The 27,593-nt window shown below is 44.6% G+C and overlaps 3 protein-coding genes across 3 annotated transcripts; 2 read left to right on the forward strand and 1 right to left on the reverse strand.

Moving 5' to 3' along the window:
* Positions 1-274: 274 nt before the first annotated feature.
* On the reverse strand, positions 275-4,011 carry syngr2a (synaptogyrin 2a). The gene is made up of 4 exons (XM_056288582.1): positions 3,840-4,011; positions 2,444-2,681; positions 1,931-2,067; positions 275-1,751 (listed from the first exon to the last, which is right to left on the reverse strand). The coding sequence occupies exons 1-4, from the start codon at positions 3,936-3,938 to the stop codon at positions 1,545-1,547; spliced, it is 681 nt and encodes a 226-aa protein (XP_056144557.1). The 5' UTR covers positions 3,939-4,011; the 3' UTR covers positions 275-1,544.
* Positions 4,012-5,165: 1,154 nt separating this feature from the next.
* Positions 5,166-22,374, forward strand: LOC130119851 (transmembrane channel-like protein 6). The gene is made up of 19 exons (XM_056288443.1): positions 5,166-5,221; positions 10,875-10,993; positions 12,047-12,178; positions 12,300-12,449; positions 13,678-13,786; positions 13,889-13,976; positions 14,100-14,363; positions 14,541-14,764; positions 15,578-15,722; positions 16,304-16,474; positions 16,841-17,010; positions 18,336-18,426; positions 19,070-19,167; positions 19,959-20,054; positions 20,214-20,289; positions 20,406-20,539; positions 20,793-20,969; positions 22,088-22,166; positions 22,279-22,374. Exons 1-19 carry the CDS (start codon positions 5,166-5,168, stop codon positions 22,372-22,374), a joined length of 2,475 nt encoding a protein of 824 aa, XP_056144418.1.
* A 2,655-nt stretch (positions 22,375-25,029) lies between these two features.
* LOC130119852 (heterogeneous nuclear ribonucleoproteins A1 homolog) lies at positions 25,030-26,399 on the forward strand. The gene is made up of 5 exons (XM_056288444.1): positions 25,030-25,047; positions 25,505-25,596; positions 25,724-25,819; positions 25,926-26,072; positions 26,271-26,399. The coding sequence occupies exons 1-5, from the start codon at positions 25,038-25,040 to the stop codon at positions 26,397-26,399; spliced, it is 474 nt and encodes a 157-aa protein (XP_056144419.1). The 5' UTR covers positions 25,030-25,037.
* The last annotated feature ends 1,194 nt before the right edge of the window (positions 26,400-27,593 follow it).

Below are 27,593 nucleotides of genomic sequence, written 5' to 3' on the forward strand. Positions count from 1 at the left end.
TGGTTGCCATTATTCAGTGTTTCGGAGGACCCCAATAGAGTGGCAGTCAACCACAAATTCAGGGTGTTAAGATAATGAATTATGTGGGGCTTATCAGTTTTTAAAGATTGTCAAAATACGCACATGCTAAAGTATTTATGTTGGTGAATTGACTTTTGAATGGATACCTAAGTGGGATGGCTTCACACCGTTCCAGGTTTATGCAGGTCTGCATAATCGCGATGCAAATATTTACCAAAGGAACACTCCCACATGGTAAGTCCTGTTTCAACTGACATAATGAGACACCGGCCCAAAGTTTCAAAACAAGGCAAGTCTTTATTTGGCAAACTTCGTGTGCTGATGTGATAAAAAGGTGTTCTTTGGAAGGCACTTTGTGGGGAACTCTTTCAAAGCTACAGAATACAACTGTGAAATGGCAAGACAAAAATACAACAAAAGTCCCATGTGATTGTCATATCCTGAATTATGAAGAACTGAAATTAGAAAACTATTACACTAATGATTTTTTTTTCAGTTTACTATATTCTTAACAACAACAACAACCTGAAATCACTTACCATTTTGAAGCTTGAAAAAAAAAAAAAAACAACCCACACACACACCTTAAAATTGCTGGAGTTGAAAACTCGAAGTCGTAATCTTTTTCAGAGGTAGCAGGCACAATGGTCAGAAATAGGTAGCACTGCCTGTGCACAGAATAAAACACTCTTATATATACATAAATTTGCAGCAGTATCAAATTGAAATACATTCTGTGTAACCACATCAAACTGCAGTATAGGTATAAAACATACTGCCCCAAAAAAGATCATTTGTGTTTTCAGTGCCCATGTAAGTTCAGTGGTTGATTATAAAGCAAAGGTGGTCCAGTAGTTTTCTAGAAAACATCTTCAGTTATTTAATACCCCCCTCCCAATTTATGAAATTATGTGTGAGCTTGTGTAGAAGCTAAAATGATAAAGCCCTTATCTCTAGTATCAACCCATTTACAGTTAATACAATATATGGCAATTGACCTGCAAGTCAACTTAGAAATAATGGCAACATATTCATGTGCACTTGAGCAATTAAGGTTTCATGCATAAAATCTTAGAATGACAGTTTTGCCTGCAACACAATATAAACTATAAGCTAAAATAAGCATTTTGATATAAACAGCTTTTTCATTCATTTGCTTTCAAACCATCCTATGAGAATGAAACAAAAATGAGAAAGAGATAACCATTTCAGTTTCGGTGAGGAAAGAGCGGTGGCACAGTGTCATCACTTAAAACTCAATCTCATTCTACCAAAAAAATGCTCTTAATTCAGTTGTCAGATGCTTTTTTTGTGGACTGGAAAGTGCAGCAAATGTCCACCAAGCACCAAATTACAGTTTTGGTTCCACCTAAAAACATCAGTGCAACCTCCAATGATTAAAAACACAATAAAAAGTTTAAACTTTGTTGATAGAAAGAAACATATGGAGTGCAGGGGACAGTCCAAATTGTAAATCAGCCATAGGCAAACCTGTCAGTTTCATGTATTTGCATCCCAGTTCTTTAGAATGTTGGAGGCTGGTATTCTCCTGGCCGCTCCTGGCTGTTGGTAAATGGTGACTGCTGGTAGCCCTCTGGGCCACTACTGGGATATGGAGGGTAAGTGGGTGGGTATGGGGTATTATGGTCATTAGCTGGGTCACTGTAGCCCTGGTCAAAGTCACTCACACCTTGGCGATATCTTCCATAAGCAAAAGAAGTCAAAAAAGCCTGTAAAAGAGTGGATGTAAAATTTGAATAGATTACTAGAACACCAGTTGTACAGATTGCGCAACAAAATTTCAGTAAACTAGCTTAGCACAGTAAGTGAAGGACACCGGGGTCTTATCTTGTCTGAGGCATTTTACTAGTAAAATACTGGCCATATGAGAGGTTGAAGGGAGGCTCACCGCACTGAGGATGGAGAAGAATGAGAAGGCCACTACAGCTCGAGCGGCGTCAACGGCAATACCGAAGGTTTCAGTTGTGTTGGACCACTGGTTTGCTAGGACACAGAAGCAGATGAACCACAGGAAGGCACAGGCTCCTACCCAGAGTTAAAAGAAAAGTGGGAAAAATTTGTTCAGAAGCTGTGTGTAAGACATTAATCAATGTAATATTTCAAGCATATTCTAACAGACCAAGAAGGCTGGATAAAAATGAAGAGCCCATCACAATAGGACACTGCTTAACAAAAAAAAAACATAAGTAGCTGCACTACTTTGTGACTATCAGGTAGCCATTAACACAGAATTATTATTATTTTGTTAAAGACAACAAGTTGTAATGTTATTGTCCAAATTTTAAGCTGTTTATTCATGCTTACAATCAACTGAGCTAGAGTCAACCATGAGAAAAATAGCAGATGGGGTTTTGATTTCAGGGGGATTTCCTTTCAGTCAAGACAAAAAAATTTGACGAACCAGAAAAGATGACATCCCCAGTAACAATGTACTTCCTTTCTTTGGCGTTGCTGATTTGCGGAAAGTGGGCATCCAAAATCATGAAGACAACACATCCCAGGAAGGTCAGAACTCCAACAGCCACCCCATAACTGCAGGCTTGGTCATCGTTGTTGAACATGCACATTGCATCTTCTTGCTTTGAGGAGTTAATGTAGCCTTCTGCTGTGATAGTTGCGAACACCACGATGGAAAATATCTGCGAATAGGTAAACACAAAAATGAAAGAAATTCAGAGATTTAATTATTTACAATTGAGTCATGGGCTTGGAGCTTTCTATATAGCTTGGTAAAGGCAGGTTTTGGGTCAAACAACTCTGGGACTGTGATGCCACAATTATATGGCAAGGTATCACCCTCTTGATTATTCAGTCACATTCGCTTAGACCTTGAGACAACAAAATGTTACTGGAGATACTCGGGTGCCATCGAGAGCCATGCAAATGCAGATTTTCTTTCCAAACCAACACTAACTCACATGATTTCACTGGTAAATCCTCCCCCGTCTAACTGATGGTAACTAGTGAAATCAGTTGGTATCGTGATGAGTGTACTAGTCTAGTATAGTGATGAGTGTACTAGTCTATTCCAATAGTTTCAGTGACTTCTCTGCTTCCATTACACAACAACAGACGACTAATTTCCTGCTGTTTTTTTTAAACTCAAAACTTAATAAAAGTCAAACAGAAAAACACGTTAGCACACATCTTTTGTGAGAGGGATACAATTCGTGCCCGTCTTGTTCCAACAACACAAAATAATGTCAATCAGTGGCTCTCACACAAGTCTTCTAGCTACTACCGGTACTGGTGGGTATCTAGTCTGCCCGGTAATTCGTGACGTCCACATGTTTTTCCAGCTTTTAAGCTTCCCTGATTGGAGGCTTGTAATACCTGGAACAACACGTGTCTATGTTCGTCTACCTGGCAAAACAGCGTACCAGGACCGGGCTGAAAAATCCCAGAATACAGCCAAACAGGTGTCCAGACACCACGAGTACGTTGCCCGGAGTTCAGCGGGTGCTTAGCCGACATTGCACAAAACACAGTGTGACTGACTTTGTCGATGTGATCGGCGTTTAAGTTGCATTGTAAAACATTTGCGTTTTACCAGAGATTAACTAGTTTCTGAACCCAGCTATCGTCGGCGGCTCGTTGCCGCCTCGCCATCTGGGTTTGCTGTCATTTGCAAAAAGTCTCACTTCCTAGCTGGGTCCATCCGGACCGGACGACATTCACGATCGAACGAACGCTGACGTGTTTCGCCATTACTGGGTCGAGTTAGCTTGTTGTGGAGCGTCGACTGGCTAATGTTTGCTAACACATGTTGGGTTACTTAGCGATAAAGCAAAACTCACCCAGCACAAAAAGCGCACAACCGTCTGAGGTCTTTTTACAAAGCTGACGAAATCAAAGGTGCCCCCGGCCAGCGAGGCCCCGTAGGCGCCGCTCTCCATTGTTTGATAATGGTAAAAGAAGACGTTGGTTTGGTTGTCAACGTTCGCGACGAGTCTTCTCGGTCGATGCTCGCTGCCAACTTCGAAAGGTTGGATATCGTTTACTCACCGACTTCCTGAAAACTTTCAGAGCCCCGCCCCTTGTGTGAGGCGCGGAGCCTGATTGGCTAGAAAGGGCTCCGCCGGGCTGTCCAAACCTAATCGGCTGCCGCATACGGGACGATTCATTTGAACTTTTAATGGAAGTTTGGGCCGAAGGTTGTCTCGTTAGGGACGTCTCCAAGCGTCAGATGCCAACCACTATCTCCCGGAGCACAGTCGCCGTAATCGGGCTTTAGTTGGGTTTCTGATTTAATCGCTTGGTGCTCTTATTTTGGGCTCACAGTCAATCAATTTAAGGGACTGTAACCTGCACGGGCGGTTTGAATTTGACATAACACGCGTAATCAGGTGGACCCTCCTTGCCGTTGTCGGGTTGTAACGCTAGGTGGCAGCAGTGAGCTTCACGTCGCCTGCACGAAGTTGCCGTTTCAAAGTGCAGCGGACGCCTCCGCGGTTATTTAAACGGTCCTCAGGTGCAGTGACTGACAATAATAACAAGAAACACCTGCGCCTCCATGCTTTACGGGACGCAGCCGACTTCTGGAGTTAGGGTTTGTCGCACAACAGTTATAGTTGAACACAAAGTTCTCAAACGTTATAGGTTATTGTCTTTATGCATGTGCAATAATCCAGGTATTTGAGCGACCTCTTCACTTAGACGAGTATTGAAACGTTTCTGTCAATAAACGTTGCAGCCAGACGAACTGACTCAACTCTCTTTGGTTGTAGATTATTGACGCTTCTGCTGCAGTCCACCATGTTGCCAATTTTCATGTGTTTGCATCAAGGTAACGGCCCGTGAAGTCTGACACAACAGCATGATGGTAAGTGTCTGTTGTTGGGGGGGGGGGCGTGCATGTGCAGTGTTTGAGCTCTCTGCAGGAAGGAAAGCAATGTGAGTGTATAAAAAAAGCTCTGGGGGGCATGCATGTGCAGTGTTTGAGCTCTCTGCAGGAAGGAAAGCAATTGTGAATGTATATAAAAAAGCACTGGGTACAGGATATGAGTACAGTTAAAACCACACAATTGAAACGTCATCTGGGCTGTAGTCAGGTATCGTAGCTTTTCTATAATAGGTCCCTAATGAGAGATTACTCTGTAGGAAACTAGGGATTGACAAGAACAATGGCGCAAGGTGTGACCTTCAACCTTCATGACAATGAGATGGACCTGGACTATGAGTAAGTAATTTTAATCTTTCAACTCTATTACACCGTTTGTTCGACTGGAGGTTTACTTTGAATTTTGTACACTTGGTTGTCATTTTTCTCTTTCAGAGCAGTGAATACGCAGGGCTCATTTAACTCTACCATGAATTATGTATTATGGGTTAAGAGCTGACTTCTGTATTAATCTAAAATTGTGACCTATAAAAGAACACAATAGCAGCCTGTGTCCCCCCCCAATATTTTATACAAAGCAAGGTAACTTTATTTATATAGCACATTTTATACACAAGGCAGACTCGATGTGCATCACATAAAAAATATACAATAAAAAATGATTTAAAAAGTAGTCCATAAAATGACATTAAAATGTAAAAAATAAAATCAAAATGTAATGCAAGGTTTACGGTTTTGCAGAAGTCAAAGTGCAAGGTTTCTAATTTAGCAGAACGCAATGGTAAACAAACGTTTTTAATATGGATTTAAAAGTAGTCTGTGTTGGAGCGAGTCTCAAATCTTCTGGAAGTTTATTTCAGCCATTTGTTGCATAGTAGCTAAAAAGACATGGGGGAAAAAAACAAGCATGTTGGGGCCAACACTGCCGTCTGGGCCCCTGACCAAGGCAAGGCAAATTTATCCATATAGCACATCTCTGCCACAAGGCAATTCCAAGTGCTCCACACGAAACACAAAATACATCGAGAAGCAACATAAGGCAATAAATAAAAAGATGTAAGAACCAATGAAAAGAGAGTAAAAGTTACAGTGCAGTGTAAGAGGAAAACCAAAAGCTTCAAGCTTTATTTAATAAAAGGCAGCGGCAAAGAGGAAAGTCTTCAGCCTACATTTAAAAGAACAGAGCTTTAGCAGACCTGCAGTTTTCAGGGAGTTTGTTCCAGATATGTGGTGCATAAAAACTGAAAGCTGCCTCTCCGTGTTTAGTTTAGACTATGGGGACAGAAAGCAAACCTGTCCCAGACCATCTGAGAGGTCTGGATGATTCATAGCGTAGCAGTAGGTCAGAAATGTAGTTTGGCCCTAAACCATTCAGTGCTTTATAAACCAAGAGCAGAGTTTTAAAATCAATTCTTTGACAGACAGGGAGCCCGTGTCGCGACCTCAGGACTGGAGTGACGTGATCCACTCTTTTGGTCTTGGTAAGGACTCGAGCAGCAGCGTTCTGAATCAGCTGCATCTGTTTGATCCTTTTTTCTTTCTTTCTTTTCTTTTTTTTTTTTAGAAAGACCTGCAGAGATACCATTACAGTAGTCGAGTCGACTGAAAATCAGAATTCGAAACACTTTTATTTGTCATTTCATTTCATGCACATGAAAGGAAACACACCGTTTCCCCCAGCCCACAGCAGTGCAACACAAAGACAAAAACACATATCCAAAAACTACAAGAAGAACCCGGCTATCCAAACTAACACATATATTTAAACTAAAATTAAAAAAAAAAAAAACACTGTCCAGGAGCATGAACACCAGCCAGGATGACTGTCGGAACTGCCGGTCTGCACGGGCTAGCAGTTAGCTTAGCCTGCCCCGCTTTCGCGTCCTGTCAGACTGCCCTCGGTGCTTCCTCTTCGGGCGCGGCTCTGGTCAGGGCCGTGGTCCTTGGGCCCACAGGACGCAGCAGACCAAGCTCCCTCAGCCGATCCAACACTAGCGCTCCCAAGCAGACAGACACCTTCGACACACCTCCCCGCACTCCACACGACGACACTAAAAACACAGTCAGGGCTAGGCGAGGCCGCCGCCAGCCTGCCCCGCTTCCGCGTCCTGTCGGACCGCCCTCGGTGTTACCTCTTCGGGCACAGCTCCAGGCTGGGCCATGGTCCCTGGGCCCACACCACACAGTAGACCAAGCTCTGCCAGCCATCAAACAAAGACAAACTTGGACGCAGGCGTGGACAAAGACACTGCATGGGCGGTACTGGTTGAGGTCGCCGCAAACGTAAATTCACGCCGCCATCTTCCCACACCGGTGCTGGGTGAGGCCGCTGTAAATATGAATTTGCACCGTGAATTTAAGAAGCTCTGCATTACTAGTTGTTTCCTAAATTTGACAATTTCTCTGAGCTAAAGAGGCAGGGCCAGATCTCCACATAGGCCGACAAGGCCCAGGCCTAGGGGCCCAAATTTCCGAGGGGGCCCAAAATCGTGGGGGAAGGGGGAAAATATATTTTGAAATTATTATTATTATTTTATTAGTAGCATCTTTTAACATATTAACAATTCCTATGATACCTACGCGCCAAATAAATATATGTCTATCAATCAGGAATAATTATTATGCCATAAAAAGAAATAACGCAAATGAAACCACGGTATCGGTCAATCTAAGAAGTCTACTTCCCGGAACGCCACACCGGATTTGCATTTAACTTTGAACTGTTGATGGAAGTTACAGCAGAGAAATGGCGTTCATGCAGATCCGCGCTTAATTTTGGAGAAGAGCTACAGAAAGCAGTCATGTGCAGCAAAGCGTTAAAAAAAAGAAAGAAAAAAGAAGAAGCAGAGGCTGAATGCCAAAGAGGGGCATTTGAAAAATATGGGTGGGTGGGTGGGTGGATGGGGGGGGGGCAAAAACGGAGGCGGCAGGCCTAGGGCCCATTAACGTCAAGATCCAGCCCTGTAAAGAGGATGTGATCTTTGGTATGCTTGTGAAAGATGGAACACACGATTTGGCAGTTAACACCATTATTATTCTTGGAGAGTTATTTTTACATAAGAGCAGAGTCTGAAAACGCAGCCAAACTTGTCCGCGTTTCACAGCGAAATGTCATTATTTCCCGTCACTGAGGTTAATGGAGAAGAAGAACGCTATGGAAGTCTCTGACTTGACAGAAGAACCTGAACTTGCAGAAAACCCCTGGGACTCCCCTCCCTTTCATTTCTGTATTTATTTTCTTTACTTTTATTCCCCCCCTTTCTTTTATGTGTTTGTTGTATGTAGAATTTAAACATAAAAAAAAATGAATTTGTTCTCCCATCTTGCTACACCAGAAGCAGGGCATGCATGGAAACTGCATGGATAAATGCATGGAGAAGTTTATTTCAAATCCTGCTGAGACATAAATCTTCTAATTCTTGATAATATTCTTAAGGTGATAGTAGGTGGACTTTGTAGTTGTCTTAATGTGGTTATCTAAATTCAGGTCTGAGTCTTTGACCAAGATTTCTGACTCGTGGTTTTTAACATCACTTACTGTAGCTGAGCGTTGCCTTTTAATCGCTCTTCTTGGCTCCAAAGACAATTACTTCAGTTTTATCTTTGTTTAACTGAAGAAAATTCTGAGACATCCGATCATTAAGTTGTTCAATGCACTTACTCAGTACTTATATGGGAGGATAGTCCCCCGGTGGTATTGGTTATGTAAATCTGTGTGTCGTCTGCATAATTATGGTTACATATTTCGTGGTTTTCCATAATCTGGACTAGTGGGAGCATATAGATGTTAAACAGAAGTGGAGCCGTGTGTGTGTGTGTGTGTGTGTGTGTGTGTGTGTGTGTGTGTGTGTGTGTGTGTGTGTGTGTGTGTGTGTGTGTGTGTGTGTGTGTGTGTGTGTGTGTCTACAATCTGTGTCTAGGTCATGTGAGAGGAGCTTGATGTTCATTAGAGATGTCAAGCCATGTGAAAATGATGGAAATGAGAACAAATGCAGAATTTTCTTCACATGCAATGGTGCTTTTCTCTTTAACACATTTTTTATTTATTTTCACAATCCATTTTCATGCACATACACATGAATATAAATATGGAACTACATAACCATAAATGCATTATGCCTAATCCATATACATAGATTAGTACACAGATTGCACATATTACTCATAATACACACACATATATATATATATATATATATATATATATATATATATATATATATATATATATATATATATATATATATATAGAAAAGGAAAAACAGACAACAAAAAAAGGGGAAGTTCTCTGGCGCCTCAATCTAACTCTAATTGTTCTTATAGAGTGGGATTTGTAAGCTCTTGTAATACTCGAAAAAGGGGGTCCAAATCTTCATAGACTTTTGCATAGAGCCTTGATGGGTGCATCTTATTTTCTCAAGTTTCAAAAACTGCATGATGTCTTTAATCCATCTGGAAAAATTGAGGCGATGCTTGTTGCTTCCATGAGAGAACAATGAGGCGTCTAGCAAGCAAGGAGGTAAACGCTATACTTACATGTACTTTACCTTTTTAAGGGTACGAGTTTCTGGAGCAAAACCAAATAGGGCACATATGGGGTTAGGAGGAATGTCTTTTTGAAACATCTTGTTATAGGCATTAAAAGTACTGGTCCAAAATGTGTTAATGTGTTTTTATTGATTTTTGTATTATATATAATTGTAAATAAAGGTCCTTTTTGTGTGTTAAGGTTAGGGCATGACCAGAACATGTGTGTGTGATCTGCTGGTTGACTTTTACAGCGAGGACAGGAAGGGTCTGCATTAGGAAAATTTTGGGCCCATCTAGCATTGGTCAAATGTGCTGTCAAAACAACCTTTAGCTGTATTAAGCTGCGTTTTGCACATGGTGAGGAGGTATGTATTAAGCCAAGCGCAGCCTCCCAGTCATCATCCGTCACTTCCCCTCCAAGGTGCAGTGGTCCTTTTCATAAAAATGAAGAAGCCCGGCTTGAGCTTCCCTCTTTGGGTTGTTCATACATGAATACAATAATGTATACAAATTATACAAATAAGAACATGGTAACAGTCAGCGGTGGAAGAAGTATTCAGAACTTTTACTTCAGTAAAAGTAGCAATACCACAGTGTAAAAATACTTTCTTACAAGTAAAAGTCCTGCATTCAGAAACGTACTTAAGTAAAAGTACAAAAGTATTAGCATCAAAGTATACTTAAAGTAGCAAAAGTAAAAGTACTCATGCAGAATGGCCCATTTCAGATTCATATATCACATTATTGGACTATAATTATTGATGCAATAATGTGTCCATCACATTAATGTTGCAGCTGGTAAATGTGGAGCTAATTTTAATTACTTTATATACTGCTGGGTAGCTTAGCCTATAAAAATATATCATTATTAGTTGATTATTTGTATTAATAATCTAGGTCTGCAAAGTAACTAAAGCTGTCAAATGTAGTGGAGTAAAAAGTACCATATTTGCCTCTGAAATGTAGTGGAGTAAAAGTATAAAGTAGCATAAAATGAAAATACTCAAAGTGCAATTACCTCAAAATTGTCCTTAAGTACAGTACCTGAGTAAATGTACTTAGTTACATTCCACCACTGGTAACATCCCATAATAAACTCTGACCCCCTTCACCATTACCTGCTGTTTCCAATCAATCCACGTTGGTAGGTTCTTCTATTAGATTTGGTAGACAAGTCACCAGTCATTTCAATACAATACTGACACCAAAATGTATTGTGGAAGCTAGTCACTAGTAGTGATGCAAATCTAGTGGATGACAAGTCTCGAGTCGTTAAAGTGTTTGTACATTTACTGACAAACATGGCAACATTAGGATGCCCAGTTATGCTATGTAGTTTAAGGCGATAAAGCCTCCCATGCTAACCAAAAAGAAGAAAATGGCAAAGACCAGAACTTGGCTTGTGTATTGCAGTCTTGCAGGATCAAGACTATAATCTCCATTAATGGCTATCCAATTCCAGAAACCTTGGAGAGGAGGACCTGACCCAGGAACCACTCTGCCAACTTATTAGGATGTCCTCACTGAGCTCCAGTGACAGTCCTGAAATCCTGGAAATGGAGGTGCTTAGCGAAAGCAAAGGTACTTGTGGCAATTTGTCTTTACTGATCTCTTGTGGAGAGGTGTCATTGACCTTCCTCTCAACAAACCCATGAAAATGTTTGATTTCGTCGTTGTTTCATTCATAATCAAAAAAGGACTTGGTTCCATTTTCATCAAATACTACTGTAGTTGTCCCGCTGTCGCCCTCAAATGTGTATGGTCTATGGGTTTTTCAGGACACGGTATTGAAAATACTGTATTACTCATCTATAAACTTAAAAGGAAGTTGCTGTATGTGGTTCTTGATCTGCGGCACGGTGGTGCAGTGGTTAGCGCAGCAAGAAGGTCCTGGGTTCAAGCCCGGGGATAGCCCAACCTCGGGGGTCATCCTCTGTGTGGAGTTTGCATGTTCTCCCCGTGTCAAGTCAGTTTTATTTGTATAGCCCAATATTACAAATTTGCCTCAAGGGGCTTTACAGCAACACAACATCCTGTCCTTAGACCCTCACATCAAATGAGGAACAACTAGCTAAAAAAAAAAAAAAAAACCCTTGAACAGGGAGAAAAAATAGAAAGACACCTCAGGGAGGGCAACAGTGGAGGATTTCTCTCCCAATACGGACAATGTGCAATGGATGTTGTGTTTATAGAATACAGTACTGAAAGAGGATGACAGAATTATAATGGAATTATAAAATTTATGAAGAATATGATGCGCAAGGTGCCAAGCGGTGTCCAGATGCCACCGGAACAGCCCAGGACCCACGCCACGCGACCAGCGTCCCCATGTAAAAAAAAAACAAACAAAAAAACCTGCATGGGTTTCCTCTGGATGCTCCAGTTTTCTCCCACAGTCCAAAGACATGTAGGTCAGGTGAATCGGCCGTACTAAATTATCCCTAGGTGTGAATGTGTGTGTGATGGTCTGGCAGCCTGTCCAGGGTGTCTGCCGCCCAATGACTGCTGGGAATAGGCTCCAGCACCACCACAACCCTGAGTAAAGATAAACACTTTGGATAATGGATGGATGGATGGTTCTTGGTCTTTTGACCTTTAGAAGTGCACACAAGACTTTTTTCTCCCCCCTTTTAGATAGCCAAGCTGACCATCTTGGCCACAATCGAGAAGGGACAAGTAAAAGAGAACGGGACAATCCTCTGACCAGGAACTGCTGGTCAGCTGCTACCCTGAAGGTCATATCTTCCATGCCCAGTCACACTACCGGTGAGCTGAGTCTGTTGCTGTCTCACTCCATGCATGTTGCAAGACTCATGCAAGCACATCATATGTGATCTAGTTAGTAGTTGGTTTCAATCATGACTAAAGCTGACCTTGTCCCACACAGAACAGAACCAAAATATGCACATTTCCCAGCGTGTTAGACGTTCATCCCGGCGACGTAGACACCGGACGTCCTTCTGGGGCCCTCACTCTGCAGGGCCAAGTACCCAGTGTGACACTTACCAGGCAGCTTCTGTAGAAATCAATGACGACGGTGAGTGTGAATCCCAAATTTAATCCACTCCAGACACGCAACTCCTCTCGTTGTCCAAGTAATCCTGGAGATTAGGGCTGCGCGACAACAACACAAAAAAGATTGTTCAAGAATCGACGTCATATTTTATACATGCGCAATCGCCACATTGCACAGGATGCAGTGTAAGGCCAGTTGGGTCCATCATTCATGTCTGACTAAAATTCTTACTGCTTGATTGAAAACGAAATCCTGCAAGGTCCACTCTTATATAGCTGCTCTTGGGGGGGGGGTATTCTAGCCAGCATACCTGACAAATTTAGTCTGATAATTTAATTCGATTATTTCTTGTGCAACTGTCTTATTTCCCCTCTGACAGCAACGAAATCACTGCTAGAGCATTAAATTCTTTGTACATGGAGTTCAGAAAGTTAAAATCTGGAATGATGCAATTCCTTTTCATTCTTTAATATTGCAGTGCTTAAGATGCACAAAAAACGAAATGTTCTTCTTTTTTATTGTTCGGCCCTCCTGAGATCATGTGAAATGCATTGCTAAAATTACATTTGTTTGTCCGCCCCGTGGACCCACCACCTGCGGGGATGAGCACTGGGGTAGGGTGCAATGCAGGCCACGCGGCAAACAAAGGTGGGGACCGGGGCGTGCTGACTTCCGGTATCACAGACTGGTCCAGGAGGACCACCTGGGAGGAGACCCTGGGGTAGACCCAGAACTCACTGGAGGGGACTACATGTCCATTCTGGCCTGGGAATGCCTTGGGATCCCCCAGGAGCTGCTGGGCATTGCTGGAGGGCATTGCTGCTGCTGCTGAGGGCACATCTGGAGTACCCTACTTAGCTTGCTGCCACCACGACCCGACCCTGGAGAAGCTGCTGAGAGAGAGAGAGAGAGAGAGAGAGAGAGAGAGAGAGAGAGAGAGAGAGAGAGAGAGAGAGAGAGAGAGAGAGAGAGAGAGAGAGAGAGAGAGAGAGAGAGAGAGAGAGAGAGAGAGAGAGAGAGAGAGAGAGAGAGAGAGAGAGAGAGAGAGAGAGAGAGAGAGAGAGTGAGAGAGAGAGAGAATTTGTAGCTCAGGGATTGTTTCTCCAGTCGTGCATCGGGTACCTTTTCTACCTTTGCCCCTGTTGGGCCACAGGGAGTTGGTGTTAGTCATATCAGCTGTGGTTAGGTTAAGTGGTTGAATATCTGTAGTATGGGGAGGTGGTTGTCATTTCTAACTTGTGGTTCACAGAAAACGATAACCAGCAGGTGTTGTTTGAGCTCCAGAGTCTCTCGGTGGGGGAACGTTGGCGCATGCTGCGAGCTCTGCCCCTTAACCTGACAGAGAAGACTAAGCTCAGGTACAGATGGCATTTATACAAGAATAGTTCGCCAACCAATTAACCAAAAAAACATTCCATGGTTTATTTCTTGTATAAAGGGCTTGTCTTTTCCCTCATTAGGAAACTTGCTTTCAGAGAATTCGCAGAAAATTCACTCACTAACCGAAATGTGCCATGCTGCCGTAACCCCAGGCAGGACCTTGCCAGGGTGAGTATAACCAGTGGGTCAGGGGTGATCATACACCATTACATTTTCATCCTACCTTGTGTCCTCAGATTATGTATGTCCTGCACACACTTCGCTCGTCCGTCCATGTTTTTCTCCTTGCAGATACAGCATCGCTACTTGCTCAGCTGGTTCCCTTCCTTCATGAGATCCCTGCGGTTGTGGCAGTTTTCACTGAAGATACTAAGCGGTCGTTTTGGGACCGGAGTGCTCTCCTATTTCCTCTTCCTCAGGACCCTCTTGCTCTTCAACATCCTCCTCTTCCTCTGCACTGGCCTGTTCCTCGTCATCCCTCAAGCCATTCACCCTCCTCAGTACAACAACTCCAGCGTCAACCCATTCACTGGACTCGACCTCTTCACTGGCACAGTAAGATGGAGGGCATATTAGAGCACCAGTTGACTTACAGTAGTTCCCCTGCAACACGGAAGGAACGATAGATCACTACTAATGATGTGAAATTATTTAGTGAGTGCATTAGGGCCAGTTTCATTTCAGTGACCCGGTGCCCTGAAACCATATTCTCACCCTGTTTTTCAATATCAGGGTATCCTCTCTCAGAGTCTGATGTTTTACGGATACTACAGCAGTACCATCATTAAAAGCTGTGGATCTGCCAAGTTGGCCCACGATGTGTTTGGTCAAGTCATCAACCAGTCCATCTGCCAGACTGGGGAAGGAACCCTGTTGATGTCGTACAACATATCCTTAGCCTACCTCTTCACCATTGGCATAGCCCTCTTCATCACGGGCATCATCCTCGTCTACTGGTTGAATGGCTACTTCGCTTCTCTCTATAAAAATTCATTTTCCCATTTATGATTTTTAACCCATTACAGTTCTAAAGTGCTTTTACTGATATGAAATACAGAATCCAGGCCCTCACTAACACATGGATCAATCACAGCGAACCAGCTAATTTACAAGTTTAACCAAGGACAAAACATCAGCTTTTGCAACCTTGTTAATTCTCCCTGCTGTCTGAAAAAGTAACAGTTTCGGGGCGTCCAGGTGGCGTGGCGGTCTATTCCGTTGCCTACCGACACAGGGATCCCGGTTCAAATCCCTGTGTTGCCTCCGGCTTCATCGGGCGCCCCTACAGACACAATTGGCTGTGTCTGCGGGTGGGAAGCCGAATGTGGGTGTGTGTCCTGGTCACTGCACTAGCGCCTCCTCTGGTTGGTTGGGGCGCCTGTTCCGGGGGAGGGGGGGGGATTGTGTGATCCTCCACGCGCTACGTCCCCCTGGCGAAACTCCTGATGACTCCACATGTATCGGAGGAGGCATGTGGTAGTCTGCAGCCCTCCTCTGATCGGCAGAGAGGGGGTGGATCAGTGACCGGGATGGCTCGGAAGAGTGGGGTAACTGGCTGGCTACAATTGGGGAGAAAAAAGTGGGGGGGGGGGAGTAACAGTTTCATCACACGAAAGTATGGCGCACTTTTTCTTTTATAGTTTTCAAAAAATTGCCACATGAGATTTCGAATATCTTCGAGTAAGTTTCTACCATTGCATAGTGTTTAATATAAGTCTTCAAGTGTTTGTGTGATCGTTTGGCTTCATTGCTGCACTGTCATTTCGCAGCATGTCAACATACTTGGGGAGACGTTTCCACATGTACAAGTCCGAAGAAAACCTGGCTATGAAAGTGTTCTGCTCCTGGGACTTTAAAGTCAGCAAGATGACATCTGTCCAGCTGCAGTCTGAGACTCTCAGCACCCAGCTCAAGGTGAAAGAGGCATCTGGATGTTGTTTGGTGCAGGCCATTTGTGTATGTCAACGGCCACGCCTATCGCCATTTTTACTAGAAGCGATGCACGTTTTTATTTGGAGCATTTTCTTGCAGAACCACGTATAAGGCTGCAAATAATTTAAGAACAAATGGAGAAAAATTGAACTCCGAGGCCGAGTCGTGGCTTGGCGTATGCCTTTTGAGCAACAAACGCTGTAAAGTGTGTATCGAACCGGCGTGCACACTAATGCGTCCGTGTGGTTGCCCTATATCTAGATGTGTTCAAACCGCCTCGCTGAAAAAGGAACACGCAGGCAGGATGTGAAACCAGAAATAAGGTTATAAATGTCCAGTGGATGTGCGGTGAAACGCTGAAGCTGATGTACAGAACTGATCGAAGACGTGTGTTCACGGGGGACCTTTTAAACAACAAATTGAATTTTTTCTCAGGTCACAGCTCAGACACGCTGCTCTCATTAGTGCCGGCCTCAGAATAATCTCACTGTGCAGCTCAAAGGAGCGGCGTTCGCTGGTGTGACGGTGACAGCGCTGGGCTGTGGTTTCCTCTCTCCTCACAGGAGCTGGTGTCTGAGGCGATCCGTGGTGAGGACAAAAAGACCCTCGTGCAGCGACTGTGCCGCGTCATGGTGCACCTTCTGGCTTGGGCTATATGTGTGGCTGTCATTTCCCTGGTCGCCCTGGCCATCAATCGCCTCTCAAAGCACTTGGACGTGGGCAGAAGGCTGAATGTGAGACCATTTGCACAATTTAGCCATGTTTTTAGAGCTGATGCAAGTCGAACAGTTTTTGGCAGTTAGGGCATTCAAGGTACTTCTGGATTTCTTGTAGTCTTTCTCAAGGCCAACCACAAAATTGCACATCAGTGTGTTGACTCCCCCCCCCCTTCTTGTTTTCATTTTACATTGCTTTCTTACTGAAGTTCTGCCCCCTCCCCTTTTCTTCTTAAATTAATGTTTAAGTTCACATAATAATTGGTTTCAGAATAGGCAAGTACGTTCCTGAGGAGGTTTTCAGTCAGGCTCTGTCGTTGTTGTTTGTTGTTGTTTTGGGATTCGGTCTGGTCTTTCTGGTGAGTTGTGTCGTTTCCCTCCCAGCATGGCCATGGGAGTGATGTTGTGGGCGACCTGCACAGAGACGCTTATCTTCTGGTCCTGCCCGCCATCGTGTCGGGCATCAACATGTTGCTCCCGGGCCTCTTGAATCTGGTGTCTCTGATGGAGCGCTTCAACGCCACCAGCGTACGCATCTATGTCTCTGTCCTCAGGTGAGGAGGGGAACTACAACGGCGCCGCTGACTTGCAATCTAATGCTGGAAACAATTTTAATCATTGTGTAGTCATGGTCAGTGTGTGCCTTTTTTTTTTTTTCGATGAGATGGGATGTAATCTGTGAGTTAAATGCGATTTTTTTTTTTCTAACTTTATAGACACAACACACCTAATTTGTATTGAAGCCCCATTGTGTCATCTCAAAAATGCACCTATGTGGGTCCGGGCTCAGTTTCACTGTACTCTCAGAAAATGTGTTTTATGTATGCACTGTCTTTATGCATGCTCAATAATTAAGGTGAGGAAATCACAGAAAGGTGAACCAGCTCATCTGGACACGGTTACTGAGAGAAACGTTTCATCACTCATCTAAGTGACCTCTTCAGTCTCAACTGACTGCAGGTATCCTCACCCTTATAAACAATACAGCGGCTCATCTATGTGTGGCCATCTAGGTGAAGAGGGGACGGCCATCCCTGAAACGAGGCGGGGGCCTAAGAGTACTTCTGTCGCCATCTAACGATGCTGTGATTGCAACTGTTCCCCAACCCTCTGTGAATAGTACACATGGCCATTGAAACTAGTAAATGGCATATATGCATATATGAAACCGATCGTTTTCGGTCGTTATGCCACTGTATTGTTTATAAGGGTGGGGATACCTGCAGTCAGTTGAGACTGAAGAGGTCACTTAGGTGAGTGATCAAACGTTTCTCTCAATAAATGATGTTGTATCCAGATAAACTGATTCACCTTTCTGTGATTGTGTGCAATGTATGTGAGGTCTTTTCCAATTACTTTATATATTTATATGTAGTGCCATGACACGGTGGTGCAGTGGTTACAACGGTCACCTCACAGCAAGAAAGTCCTGGGTTCGAACCCCAGGGTTGTCCAACCTTGGGGGTCATCCTGGGGCGTCATCTGTGTGGCATTTGCATGTTCTCCCCGTGTCTGCGTGGGTTTCCTCCGGGTGCTCCGGTTTCCTCTCACAGTCCAAAGACATGTAGGTCAGGTGGATCGGCCATACGAAATTGTCCCTAGGTGTGAATGCGTCGGCCCTGTGATGGACTGGCGGCCTGTCCAGGGTGTCTCCCCGCCTGTCGCCCAGTGACTGCTGGGATAGGCTCCAGCATCCCCGTGACCCCGATTGGGATAAGCGGCTTGGATAATGAATGTGGATGGATGGATATATAGTGCTATTTTATATTTACATATAGTGCCGGTCAATTTTTTTCCAAGAGCTGATCCCACCATGAGCAACAGTTGGTTTGTCAAACTTAGTATATGTTATTTATTCTTATGTATTTCTGTTTAATAGAAACCTGCTGTTGAAGATCAGTGTGGTTGGAGTGCTGTGTTACCATTGGCTGGGGAGGATTGCCGTAGAATCGGAGGGTGATCATGTGAAGGTGCATTGCATAATTACAGCATTTGAAGAATGCAATGTTATGACTTATGAAATGTCTCAAGAGCACTTGGGCTGAAGTACGATTTTATGGTTACTGAGATCATCCAATCAACCGGAAAGTCAGGTCTAACCCTACGTTCGGCCATGTTTTGTTTTTTGTTTTTTTTGCTGTTGTTTTTGTGTTTTGACATTTTAGCCTTGATCAGACAGTGCAGTGAAGAAAGACGGGATGAACTGAGCAAAGAAAGAAAGGGAAGGCATGACATGAAGGTTCTTGACCAAATCCAATTGAAACTGGGACGTTCGGCTAATGCCCGGGCCAACATGGCACAAGCTTATCTGGCTGAAGGATGAGGACCCCTTCTCCAGTGTGATTCTAAAGTCTTCCTCCAAGTCACTAAACCCATACCGGCCGGCCCTTGGGGTACCACAGTAGCTGGCCGATGCTGTGCCCCAACCAGAGGGCACAGAGCGAATTTGCCCCTCGACAGATTAATAACTCATGAAATAAGAGATACACTCATAATAGAGCTTACTGGCTAGATGTCTTTGTGTGTTAGTGTTGCTGATGTTGTTAGCTGACGTTAAATAACCTTGAATAGGGTTTCCACAGCTTATAAACTGATCACTGTCTTCCTGTCCAGTGTTGGGAGAGCTATGTGGGGCAAGAGCTGTATCGCTTCCTCCTGATGGACTTCATCTTCACCGTGCTTTACATGTTCTTCGGAGAGTTCTTGTGGAGGCAAGTGATCCGTGACCTGGAGAGCATGTTTCTAATTTTTTTTGCAGCGGCCTCACCCAGTACTGGTGTGGGAAGGTGACGGCGCAAGCCTCACCCAGTACCGTCCATGCAGTGTCTGTTCACGTCTGCATCCAAGTTGGTGTCTTCGTTTGATGGCTGGGAGAGCTTGGTCTGCGTGTCCTGTGGGCCCAGGGACCACGGCCCTGCCTGGAGCTGTGCCCGAAGAGGAAACACTGAGGGCGGTCTGACAGGACGCGGAAGCAGGGCAGGCTAAGCTAACTGCTAGCCCATGCAGACCGGCAGTTCTGATAGCGCCGAGGGTGATCTGGCAGCGGCCTCGCCTGGCGCCGACTGTGTTTTTAGTGTCGTGTGGAGTGCGAGGAGGTGTGTCGGAGGTGTCTGGCAGGGAGAGCTAGCGTTGGATCAGCTGGGGGAGCCTAGTCTGCTGTGTCCGGTGGGCCCAGGGACCACAGCCCTTGCCTGGAGCTGTGCCCAAGAAGGAAACACAGAGGGCGGTCTGACGAGGAAGCGGGGCAAGCTAGGCTAACTGCTAGCCCAGGCAGTTCCGACAGTCATCCTGCGTTTGTTCTCTTGGACAGTGATTTTGTTTTTCCTTTTTGTAGTTTGATACATGTGTTCTTGTAATTTTTGGATATGTGTTTTTGTCTTTGTGTTGCACTGCTGTTGGCTCAAAAGTGGTCCTGATTATATGCTTACGTTAGTTAGGTTTTTGAAGACCTTTTGCCGAGTAAAAGCTGTCACACTGATGGTAGACTCTGTGTCCTCCGCAGGTTGTTCTCTAAGCGAGTGTTGAAGAGAAACAGGAGACCGGAGTTTGACATCGCTCGCAACGTATTGGAGCTAATTTATGGGCAAACCCTTACTTGGTATAACACAACATTTACGACACACAAACATTTAGACTTCCCTTCTCCTTTCCTTCCTGTCATGATGAAACTTTACAGTCATCTCACAACAACTAGTAAACAACTCCAAAATGAAGCTGTCACACCTAAATGATGTTGTTTTTTTTTACCCCGTCTTAGGATAGGTGTACTGTTTGCTCCTTTGCTTCCCGCGGTCCAGATCGTGAAACTGATTGTGTTGTTTTACATGAAGAAGGTTGGTATGCAGACGTACACAAATGCCACCAATACAGCTGTTTCCACATCTGGATTATGTAACAAATATATTGTTTTGCTTCTGCTGCCCCCCCCCCCCCGCCCCGCCCCCTCCAGAGCAGCCTGATGTTAAACTTCCAGGTATCGAGAAAGCCCTGGAAAGCCACCCAGATGACCACGCTCTTCATCTCTCTCTTGTGCGTCCCTTCCTTCCTGGGTGCAGCCGTGTCTGTCGCATACACCATGTGGACGTGAGTGGCGTAAAGGAGCTCGTTCTCTGTCCTCCGCGTGTGCGCGCGCGATTCAAGATTCGCTACACGTGCGTGTGTTAACCTTGTGTCATATTCTCACACGCGCGTGTTGTCAATCTTCAGTCGCGCGCACTGACGGATGACACGCATGAATTCAAAACACACACACGCGCACACAGAAGCAAGAGCGCACGAGTACGTCTTGGTGGACACGTGCAACAGTCCTCAAAAGCGTCTTGTCGGTGTCGCACAGGATTACGCCGTCATCCGAGTGTGGCCCTTTCAGGAACGTCACCATGATGATCGAGGCAGGGAAACTGTGGGCCGAGGAGCTGAAGGGAGATCATCCTGTCCTGGCAGGGCTGGACTGGCTGTACACCTACTTGGTGGACAAGCCATTATTCTTGTTCCTGGCAGCTGGCGTCTTCCTGTGAGTCTGGGATCATTTCATCCTTTCACTTCAAGTCAACTTACTACTGTATTTATATATATATATCATCATGCAATCACTCGGCTACCTTTTTTTTAACTGCTGCAGCTAACGGGCCTCTCAGCCACAGGGGAACGACGTGTCTGCTGAAGGATGCTGGGGAAGTTCTGCCCCCCTCTGCTACTTAAACTAGAACGACCGGGATTTCACGCCTTCCCAAAACCACCACGGGCCGTCAAAATGACCGCCGATTTTTAAACTCGATATTCTGTCAAGACAAATACCCAACTGAGATATTAATCCATTGCGTGTGTCAGTGTGTCTGTCAAGAATCGACTGACACCAGAGTTAACATTTTAACAACTTTAATACTGTTTTTAAAACGATTTAAAATGGCCGCCGTCCAACGCCTGTAAATACTGCAACGCCTCGGTGGTGGTCATGGTGCGTCCGTAACGGCGTCTGTAACCAGACATGTCGGAAATAATCAAAAATCAAGTTTTGACTGTTACTCTGCACTGGGGGGCGCTAGTGTGTTTCTAGGACACAGCAGTGACCTTCGCGAAGGAAATGACGCGACCAACACGTCGTACGCTAAATGCGTTATTATGGATCCCACTGCTTTTCTGGGCACTCTGCCTCTGATTGGCCAGTACTCGTTGCCTCCGTTGATGGGGTTGGTTAAGGTTAGGGTTAGGGCGGAGTTAGGTGTAAGGTGAGCTAATCAGAGGCAGAGTAGGGGTGAATCTTCCTGGAATCCTAGCGCCTGGATGCTACGCAGGGCGTGTCTTGCCCAGAAAAGCAGTGGGATCCATAATAACGCGTCGTAAACGGTGACATGACGCGCAAATTACGCGCGGTCATTTTGACCGCTCGTGGTCGTTTTAGGTAAATATTTTTTGTGCAATTGATCTAAAACGAATTTTAATGCAAATATGTGCAATTTTAGGAGCATTCGGGGAGGGGCAGGTCTCCGTCTTTTTTTTCTTTTTCACAAAGTTATTAAACTTTGAAAATCCAAAACGGTCAAAGTGACCGGCTTGGTCGTTTTAGACATTAGCTGACGTTTGGATTACTGAGGAAAACAATCTTCAGTCATGCACTCTTTTGTTTTTCAGAACGGTGATTTACATCTATGCCCAAGTTGTTGACGGCCTGCAGAAGGCCATCGGTTTGTTAGAAAAGCAAATCGAAAATGTACGTACACTGAGACGCCTTTGGGATAATGCGTGCATGGTACACACACCGTTTCCATGTCAGTCGGTGGTGGATGTGCCTTGATATGTGTGTGTGTGTGTGTGCTTTTTAGGAGGGTAAGGACAAACAGTTTCTCATCACCCAACTGCAGACCATTTGTGAGGAGGACGATCTGGTGGTCCCCCCTTCAAGACCACAGGCGCAGTAAGGTTGGTCCCTCCATGAGCACATCCCCACTACGTCACCAGCGGCTCCTGTGGTTTCTGAACGAAACCTTCTGCCTAACGTGAAAAGAAGGAGGAGGAAGAAATCCTTTTACGTGCTGAAGTATAATGATTGCTGTAGTCTTCACCAAATACGGCCCAGTGGTTAGCGCTGTCGCCTCTCAGCAAGAAGGTCCTGGATTCGAACCCTGGGGTTGTCCAACTTTTTGGGGGGGGGGGGTCATCCCAGGTCGTCCTCTGTGTGTATGTTCTCCCCGTGTCTGCGTTGGGTTTTCTCCGGGTGCTCCGGTTTCCCCCACCATCAAAAGATACATGCACGTTAGGGTTTATCCTCCTGTCTGTGCCCCTGAGCAAGGCAGTGGGAAAAGAACTGGAGTTGGTCCCCGGGTGCAGCATGAAGGCGTCAGCCCGCTGCGCCGAGCTACACAGATCACAGCTAGGATGGGTTAATTTGCAGTAACTGAATTTCCCCGTTCATGATGTGTGGATGGATTTCTTCTGTCCTGACACCATTCTGTGTGATTTGAGCTAGAATCTGAAAAGGCAACTGTGCACATTTTTTGCTGTAATATTTTCTGTTCATAAAGAGATCTCCCCCCGCTCCCCAGCCTTGGTCCACCAACATTTCACGGCGTGGCAATACCAACAACACTTCACGTTCCGAAGAAATAACGTCCCTTAAACTACAGTATTCCCAGCGGTCGACACTTAACGTGAGCGTATTATTTAATGCAACTGTTGAATGCCAACGACGGACCTGTGCAATTGTGATATTTATTCATTGTTAATCGTTACGAGTTGTGGTTGAATTCTTATGGTTCTTAGACTGTAAAAGCAGTATTTTTCCCTATAAAATGTGTTACCAAGTACACCCATCACTGAGTGAGTAGACTGCAAAAGGTGTGCGTCTGTGGTTTTATTGTTAACTATATTTAAGGTGTTTACCTGAGTTGATTGTAAGTGGATTAAGTGAATAGCCTGCTTAAAAATAAAAGCTTAAAACCGGTAAATTTGGTCAATGGGATTTTGACTTGATGCAAAATCAGACTTATTCAACGTGTGTGTGTGTGTGAGCATGTTGGGGCAGGCTATGAAACCGGATTAGGGTATTTGGTGTTGACCCCTGCTAGAATACAAATCCTGACCTGGATCAGGGACGACTGCATGCCTTGGAGAGCCGCGTGTGTGGAAGTGATGAAAATCCCCACACCAACCTCCAATACAGGAAAAAAGGAAGGCAAAGATTAAAATTTTAAGTGACGCTTGAAGACTTCAGTCGATTTTGGCGCCCTCGGGGCAAAAAGGAGGCTGCATGGTTCAGAGTCTAAACTTGAGCCCCACGGGGGCTAAAAGCCATCGCGTCAGACAATCCTGGTCATTGTTTTTAGGAGCGGTTAACAGAGAAGACAGATTTGGCGGCTCTGCAAACAACTGAATCTGGCTGCATCGCTGATATTTTTGGGATCATGTCGATGGAAGGATTTAAAAAAAAATCTTAAAAATTGACACGTAGCCAATACAAAGACTTTAAAAGAGTCATATTGCCTAAACATTATTTGGTGCTAAAAAGAGGAAGTCTGACAATAAGACACTTTGAACACGGCATGACAAAAGTGACATTTTCACTAGATCTGCAGAAAATTGTCTGCAGAGGCATGTAGGTAAACTATACAGTTGTAAATAATGCAGGCTAAATGAGAAGAGCTGGTAACTACTACCTATCTGCTAACTAGTATATAGTTGAGGTGCGAGTTCGGTATAGATGAAAATGGTTGAGAGGAAATTCAGCTAGGTGCTGGATGATGTCGACAAAGTAAATTCAGGTGTACATTGTATTCAAGGCGGCGCAGTGGTTAGCGCGGTCGCCTCACAGCAAGAAGGTCCTGGGTTTGAGCCCCGGGGTAGTCCAACCTTGGGGGTCGTCCCGGGTCGTCCTCTGTGTGGAGTTTGCATGTTCTCCCCGTGTCTGTGTGGGTTTCCTCCGTAAATTGTCCCTAGGTGTGACTGTGTCGGCCCTGTGATGGACTGGCGGCCTGTCCAGGGTGTCTCCCCACCTGTCGCCCAGTGACTACTGGGATAGGCGCCAGCATCCCTTAAACCCTGGTTGGGACAACCGGCTTGGCTAATAGATGGATTTGCACTGTATTCAATCAAGAACGCCTGAATAATATTTTGGCAAGTGTCAGCCTTCATGAGGACCTTGTTTTTGTTTTGCCGTCTTGCTCAGGATGTCGAAACCCTACTTTCAGCGCTTGACAAGTATTTCGGTCCAACCGGTCATGAGGAGACCGGACTGACAACCCCAGCAGTCAGTGTTCAGTTTCTAGTTAAAGAAACACAACCACACACGCAGTCAAACTAGTGGGGCCTCCGGGCTGTTCGGCAAGCTGTTCACGTAGCAGGCAAATATGCAGCAGGACGAGACTGTAGCCATCATGGCATTTCAGGCATCTCATGGAGGAAGAATTGGATGATTTTTAAGGAAAATTACAACTGTCAGAGAACTGCGTGTCTTCAGACTTGGAACATGTCATGCGAACACCCCCCCCCCCCCATCACCACCACGTCAAAGTACACTCCTATATATACAGAGTTGCTGTTCGTCTGCTCTTCATGTCTGACAAGTCTGTTGAAGAGCATCTCGGTAATGGACTCTGGTAAGTACCTGTGACTCCTTACAGTGATTTGGTTAGCCATATGATTATCAAATAGCTAATTGCAAATTTACTGCGTATTTGCTGATGACGTTTTTGCACCTCGTAAGTTGTATTTTATCGTTAACTGTATTGTATTTTATACCTTATACTGCTTATATTTTGCATTTACATTGTTTAGACTCTGTACTTTTTTTTGCTGATGTTTTATATATAATCTCTTATGTATGCACCATTTTGAGGTTGACACGCCTGCAATGTCATTGTGCTTGGCATGATGGAAAAAGTTCTTCTTGATTCTTTTCAGCCACATGCAATGACTGAAGCTGGATATGGAGCTCTAATAACTAACAAGGCATTAGACCTGTAGATTAATTTCCAGGAAGGGGGGGGGCATCATATTGTTGATGCTTAGGATCAATGGATGGATGGCATGTTTTCTGACTCTATTGCCCTCTAGGTAAAGGAGAACCACAAAGCGGTCGTAAGAAGAGAGTGTACATCAGTCTTCCAAAGAAACACATGGCCAACTTGGCAGAACACTATGAGCTGGTGAACACCTCCTCCTTGCTCTTCTCATTCATTTGGACTATCACCTGAAACCATCTTTTTGTGTGTGTGTGTTTTTAATAATCTATCGTAACAGACCCGTCATCATGCTAATAATTGAAACTTCCAGGAACACGGACTTGTAATTCGGCAGCTGAACCCTTACATAAACGAAGGGTACCTACAAGCTTACTTCAGAGAGTGGGGCACAGTCACAGGGTGCAGGGTAGGCCAACGAATCATCACATTTCCTTCCTTCTTCCTTACGGATTTTTGTCCAAGGCCAATTAACCAATTTACTGTTAACGACTGGCTTGGATCTCTTCAAACAGATTTACAAAAGCCATTCCCCGGAAAATAGTAAAGGACTGGCCTTTGTCAGATTCTCTACAGGGGATGAGGCGGACATGGCAGACTGGGCCGGCCCTCACTACATCGGAGGCACTGAGGTGGACACAAGGAGAGTCGTGAGCCCAAAGGCAAGTCCCAAACTGATGTCTTTGTGTCGCAAAATAACTGGTTATTGCACTTGTGTGAGTGACTAATCCACATAGCTGTGTATTACTCCAAAACATCCCTGACTGTGTATTGACAGTATTGTAGCAGCTTTAAAGCCCTGGTGTTTGTGCTTGGCTGCTTGGTTGCTGTGTTTATATCAGCTGCCGACCTTATTTCAGATGGAGGAGGATTCGGACATGGACATCGCAACAGTCACTGCTGTTTCTGGGCCGAAGCGGAGGCGCTCCATGGGCCTTGGGTACATTTTGGAGGATGCCCAGTGGTTAGATGATGAGTTGGAGGAATAGAGAATAAAATTATGAAATAAATACAGAAGAAAAGCAGTGCCTTGATGAATGCATTGTGGTCAATGGTAGCATACTGAACGAGAAATGTTGAGAAAAATGGCAACAACAAAAAAAAACAACCGAGTTGACTTTTTGTGGATTATCTATTTATATCGTGATTGCTTTACATGAAAGGAATTGTCAATAGATTTGCGATATTATTGCAATACATTGAAAGCACTGAATAATGTAATTATTATACTTTGGGGTTGAAGTGGCACTATGAAAAGCACGGTTTTCTCAATAATCGTGAGCAGTGATTTACCAGCTTTAAAGACTTTTTTTAACAATTCATTTCAAATCCTATCATGTTTAAATTGATAAGGGGATATATAGAAGAATCTAGAAAGAAATCTGCAAAATGATTTTTACATTATGGGAATGATGATACAAATAAACCTGACTTAACTCTTAACACTGCTTTCTCTTCTTGCTTCCCACAATGCAAGCTGGGGTGAATTAATTGGGGGACTGTAACTTTAAGGATACATTTTGTTAGATAAGCCTACACAGTAAATGGCTAAAAAGAAAGACAAAGTGCTAAGAGTTCAACAGTGCTTGGTCGAGAGTCATTTGAAATGCATGGGAGATTTGTGCAAAATTGTTATTTTAACAACTACTACTACTACTTTCGGCTGCTCCCGTTAGGGGTCGCCACAGCGGATCATCCGTTTCCATTTCTTCCTGTCTTCTGCGTCTTCCTCTGTCACACCAGCCACCTGCATGTCTTCCCTCACCACATCCATAAACCTCCTCTTTGGTCTTCCTCTTCTCCTCTTCCCTGGCAGCTCCATATTCAGTATCCTTCTCCCAATAAACCCAGCATCTCTCCTCCACACATGTCCAAGCCATCTCCATCTTGCCTCTCTTGCTTTGTCTCCAAACCGTCCAACCTGAGCTGCCCCTCTAATATACTCGTTCCTAATCCTGTCCTTCTTCGTTACTCCCAGTGAAAATCTTAGCACCTTCAACTCTGCCACCTCCACCTCCTGTCTTTTCATCAGTGCCACTGTCTCCAGACCATATAACATAGCTGGTCTCACAACCATCCTGTAAACTTTCCCTTTAACTCTTGCTGGTACCCTTCTGTCGCAAATCACTCCTGACACTCTTCTCCACCCACTCCACCCTGCCTGCACTCTCTTTTTCACCTCT

This window comes from Lampris incognitus, chromosome 10, assembly GCF_029633865.1.
Source record: "Lampris incognitus isolate fLamInc1 chromosome 10, fLamInc1.hap2, whole genome shotgun sequence".
NCBI classification, from domain to species: domain Eukaryota; kingdom Metazoa; phylum Chordata; class Actinopteri; order Lampriformes; family Lampridae; genus Lampris; species Lampris incognitus.

What these genes read in the sequence shown, in the direction of transcription:
- syngr2a (XM_056288582.1), bottom strand. Translation starts at nt 3,938, where the DNA reads ATGGAGAGCGGCGCCTACGGGGCCTCGCTGGCCGGGGGCACCTTTGAT. An exon ending in TTGTGCGCTTTTTGTGCTGG is followed by an intron (nt 2,682 to 3,839) that starts GTGAGTTTTGCT and finishes ACCTATTCGCAG; the next exon opens with ATATTTTCCATCGTGGTGTT. An exon ending in TGGGGATGTCATCTTTTCTG is followed by an intron (nt 2,068 to 2,443) that starts GTTCGTCAAATT and finishes AACTCTGGGTAG; the next exon opens with GAGCCTGTGCCTTCCTGTGG.
- LOC130119851 (XM_056288443.1), top strand. Translation starts at nt 5,166, where the DNA reads ATGGCGCAAGGTGTGACCTTCAACCTTCATGACAATGAGATGGACCTG. An exon ending in CATGCCCAGTCACACTACCG is followed by an intron (nt 12,179 to 12,299) that starts GTGAGCTGAGTC and finishes TGTCCCACACAG; the next exon opens with AACAGAACCAAAATATGCAC. An exon ending in GGCATCATCCTCGTCTACTG is followed by an intron (nt 14,765 to 15,577) that starts GTTGAATGGCTA and finishes GTCATTTCGCAG; the next exon opens with CATGTCAACATACTTGGGGA.
- LOC130119852 (XM_056288444.1), top strand. An exon ending in TGGCAGAACACTATGAGCTG is followed by an intron (nt 25,597 to 25,723) that starts GTGAACACCTCC and finishes TGAAACTTCCAG; the next exon opens with GAACACGGACTTGTAATTCG. An exon ending in GGAGAGTCGTGAGCCCAAAG is followed by an intron (nt 26,073 to 26,270) that starts GCAAGTCCCAAA and finishes ACCTTATTTCAG; the next exon opens with ATGGAGGAGGATTCGGACAT.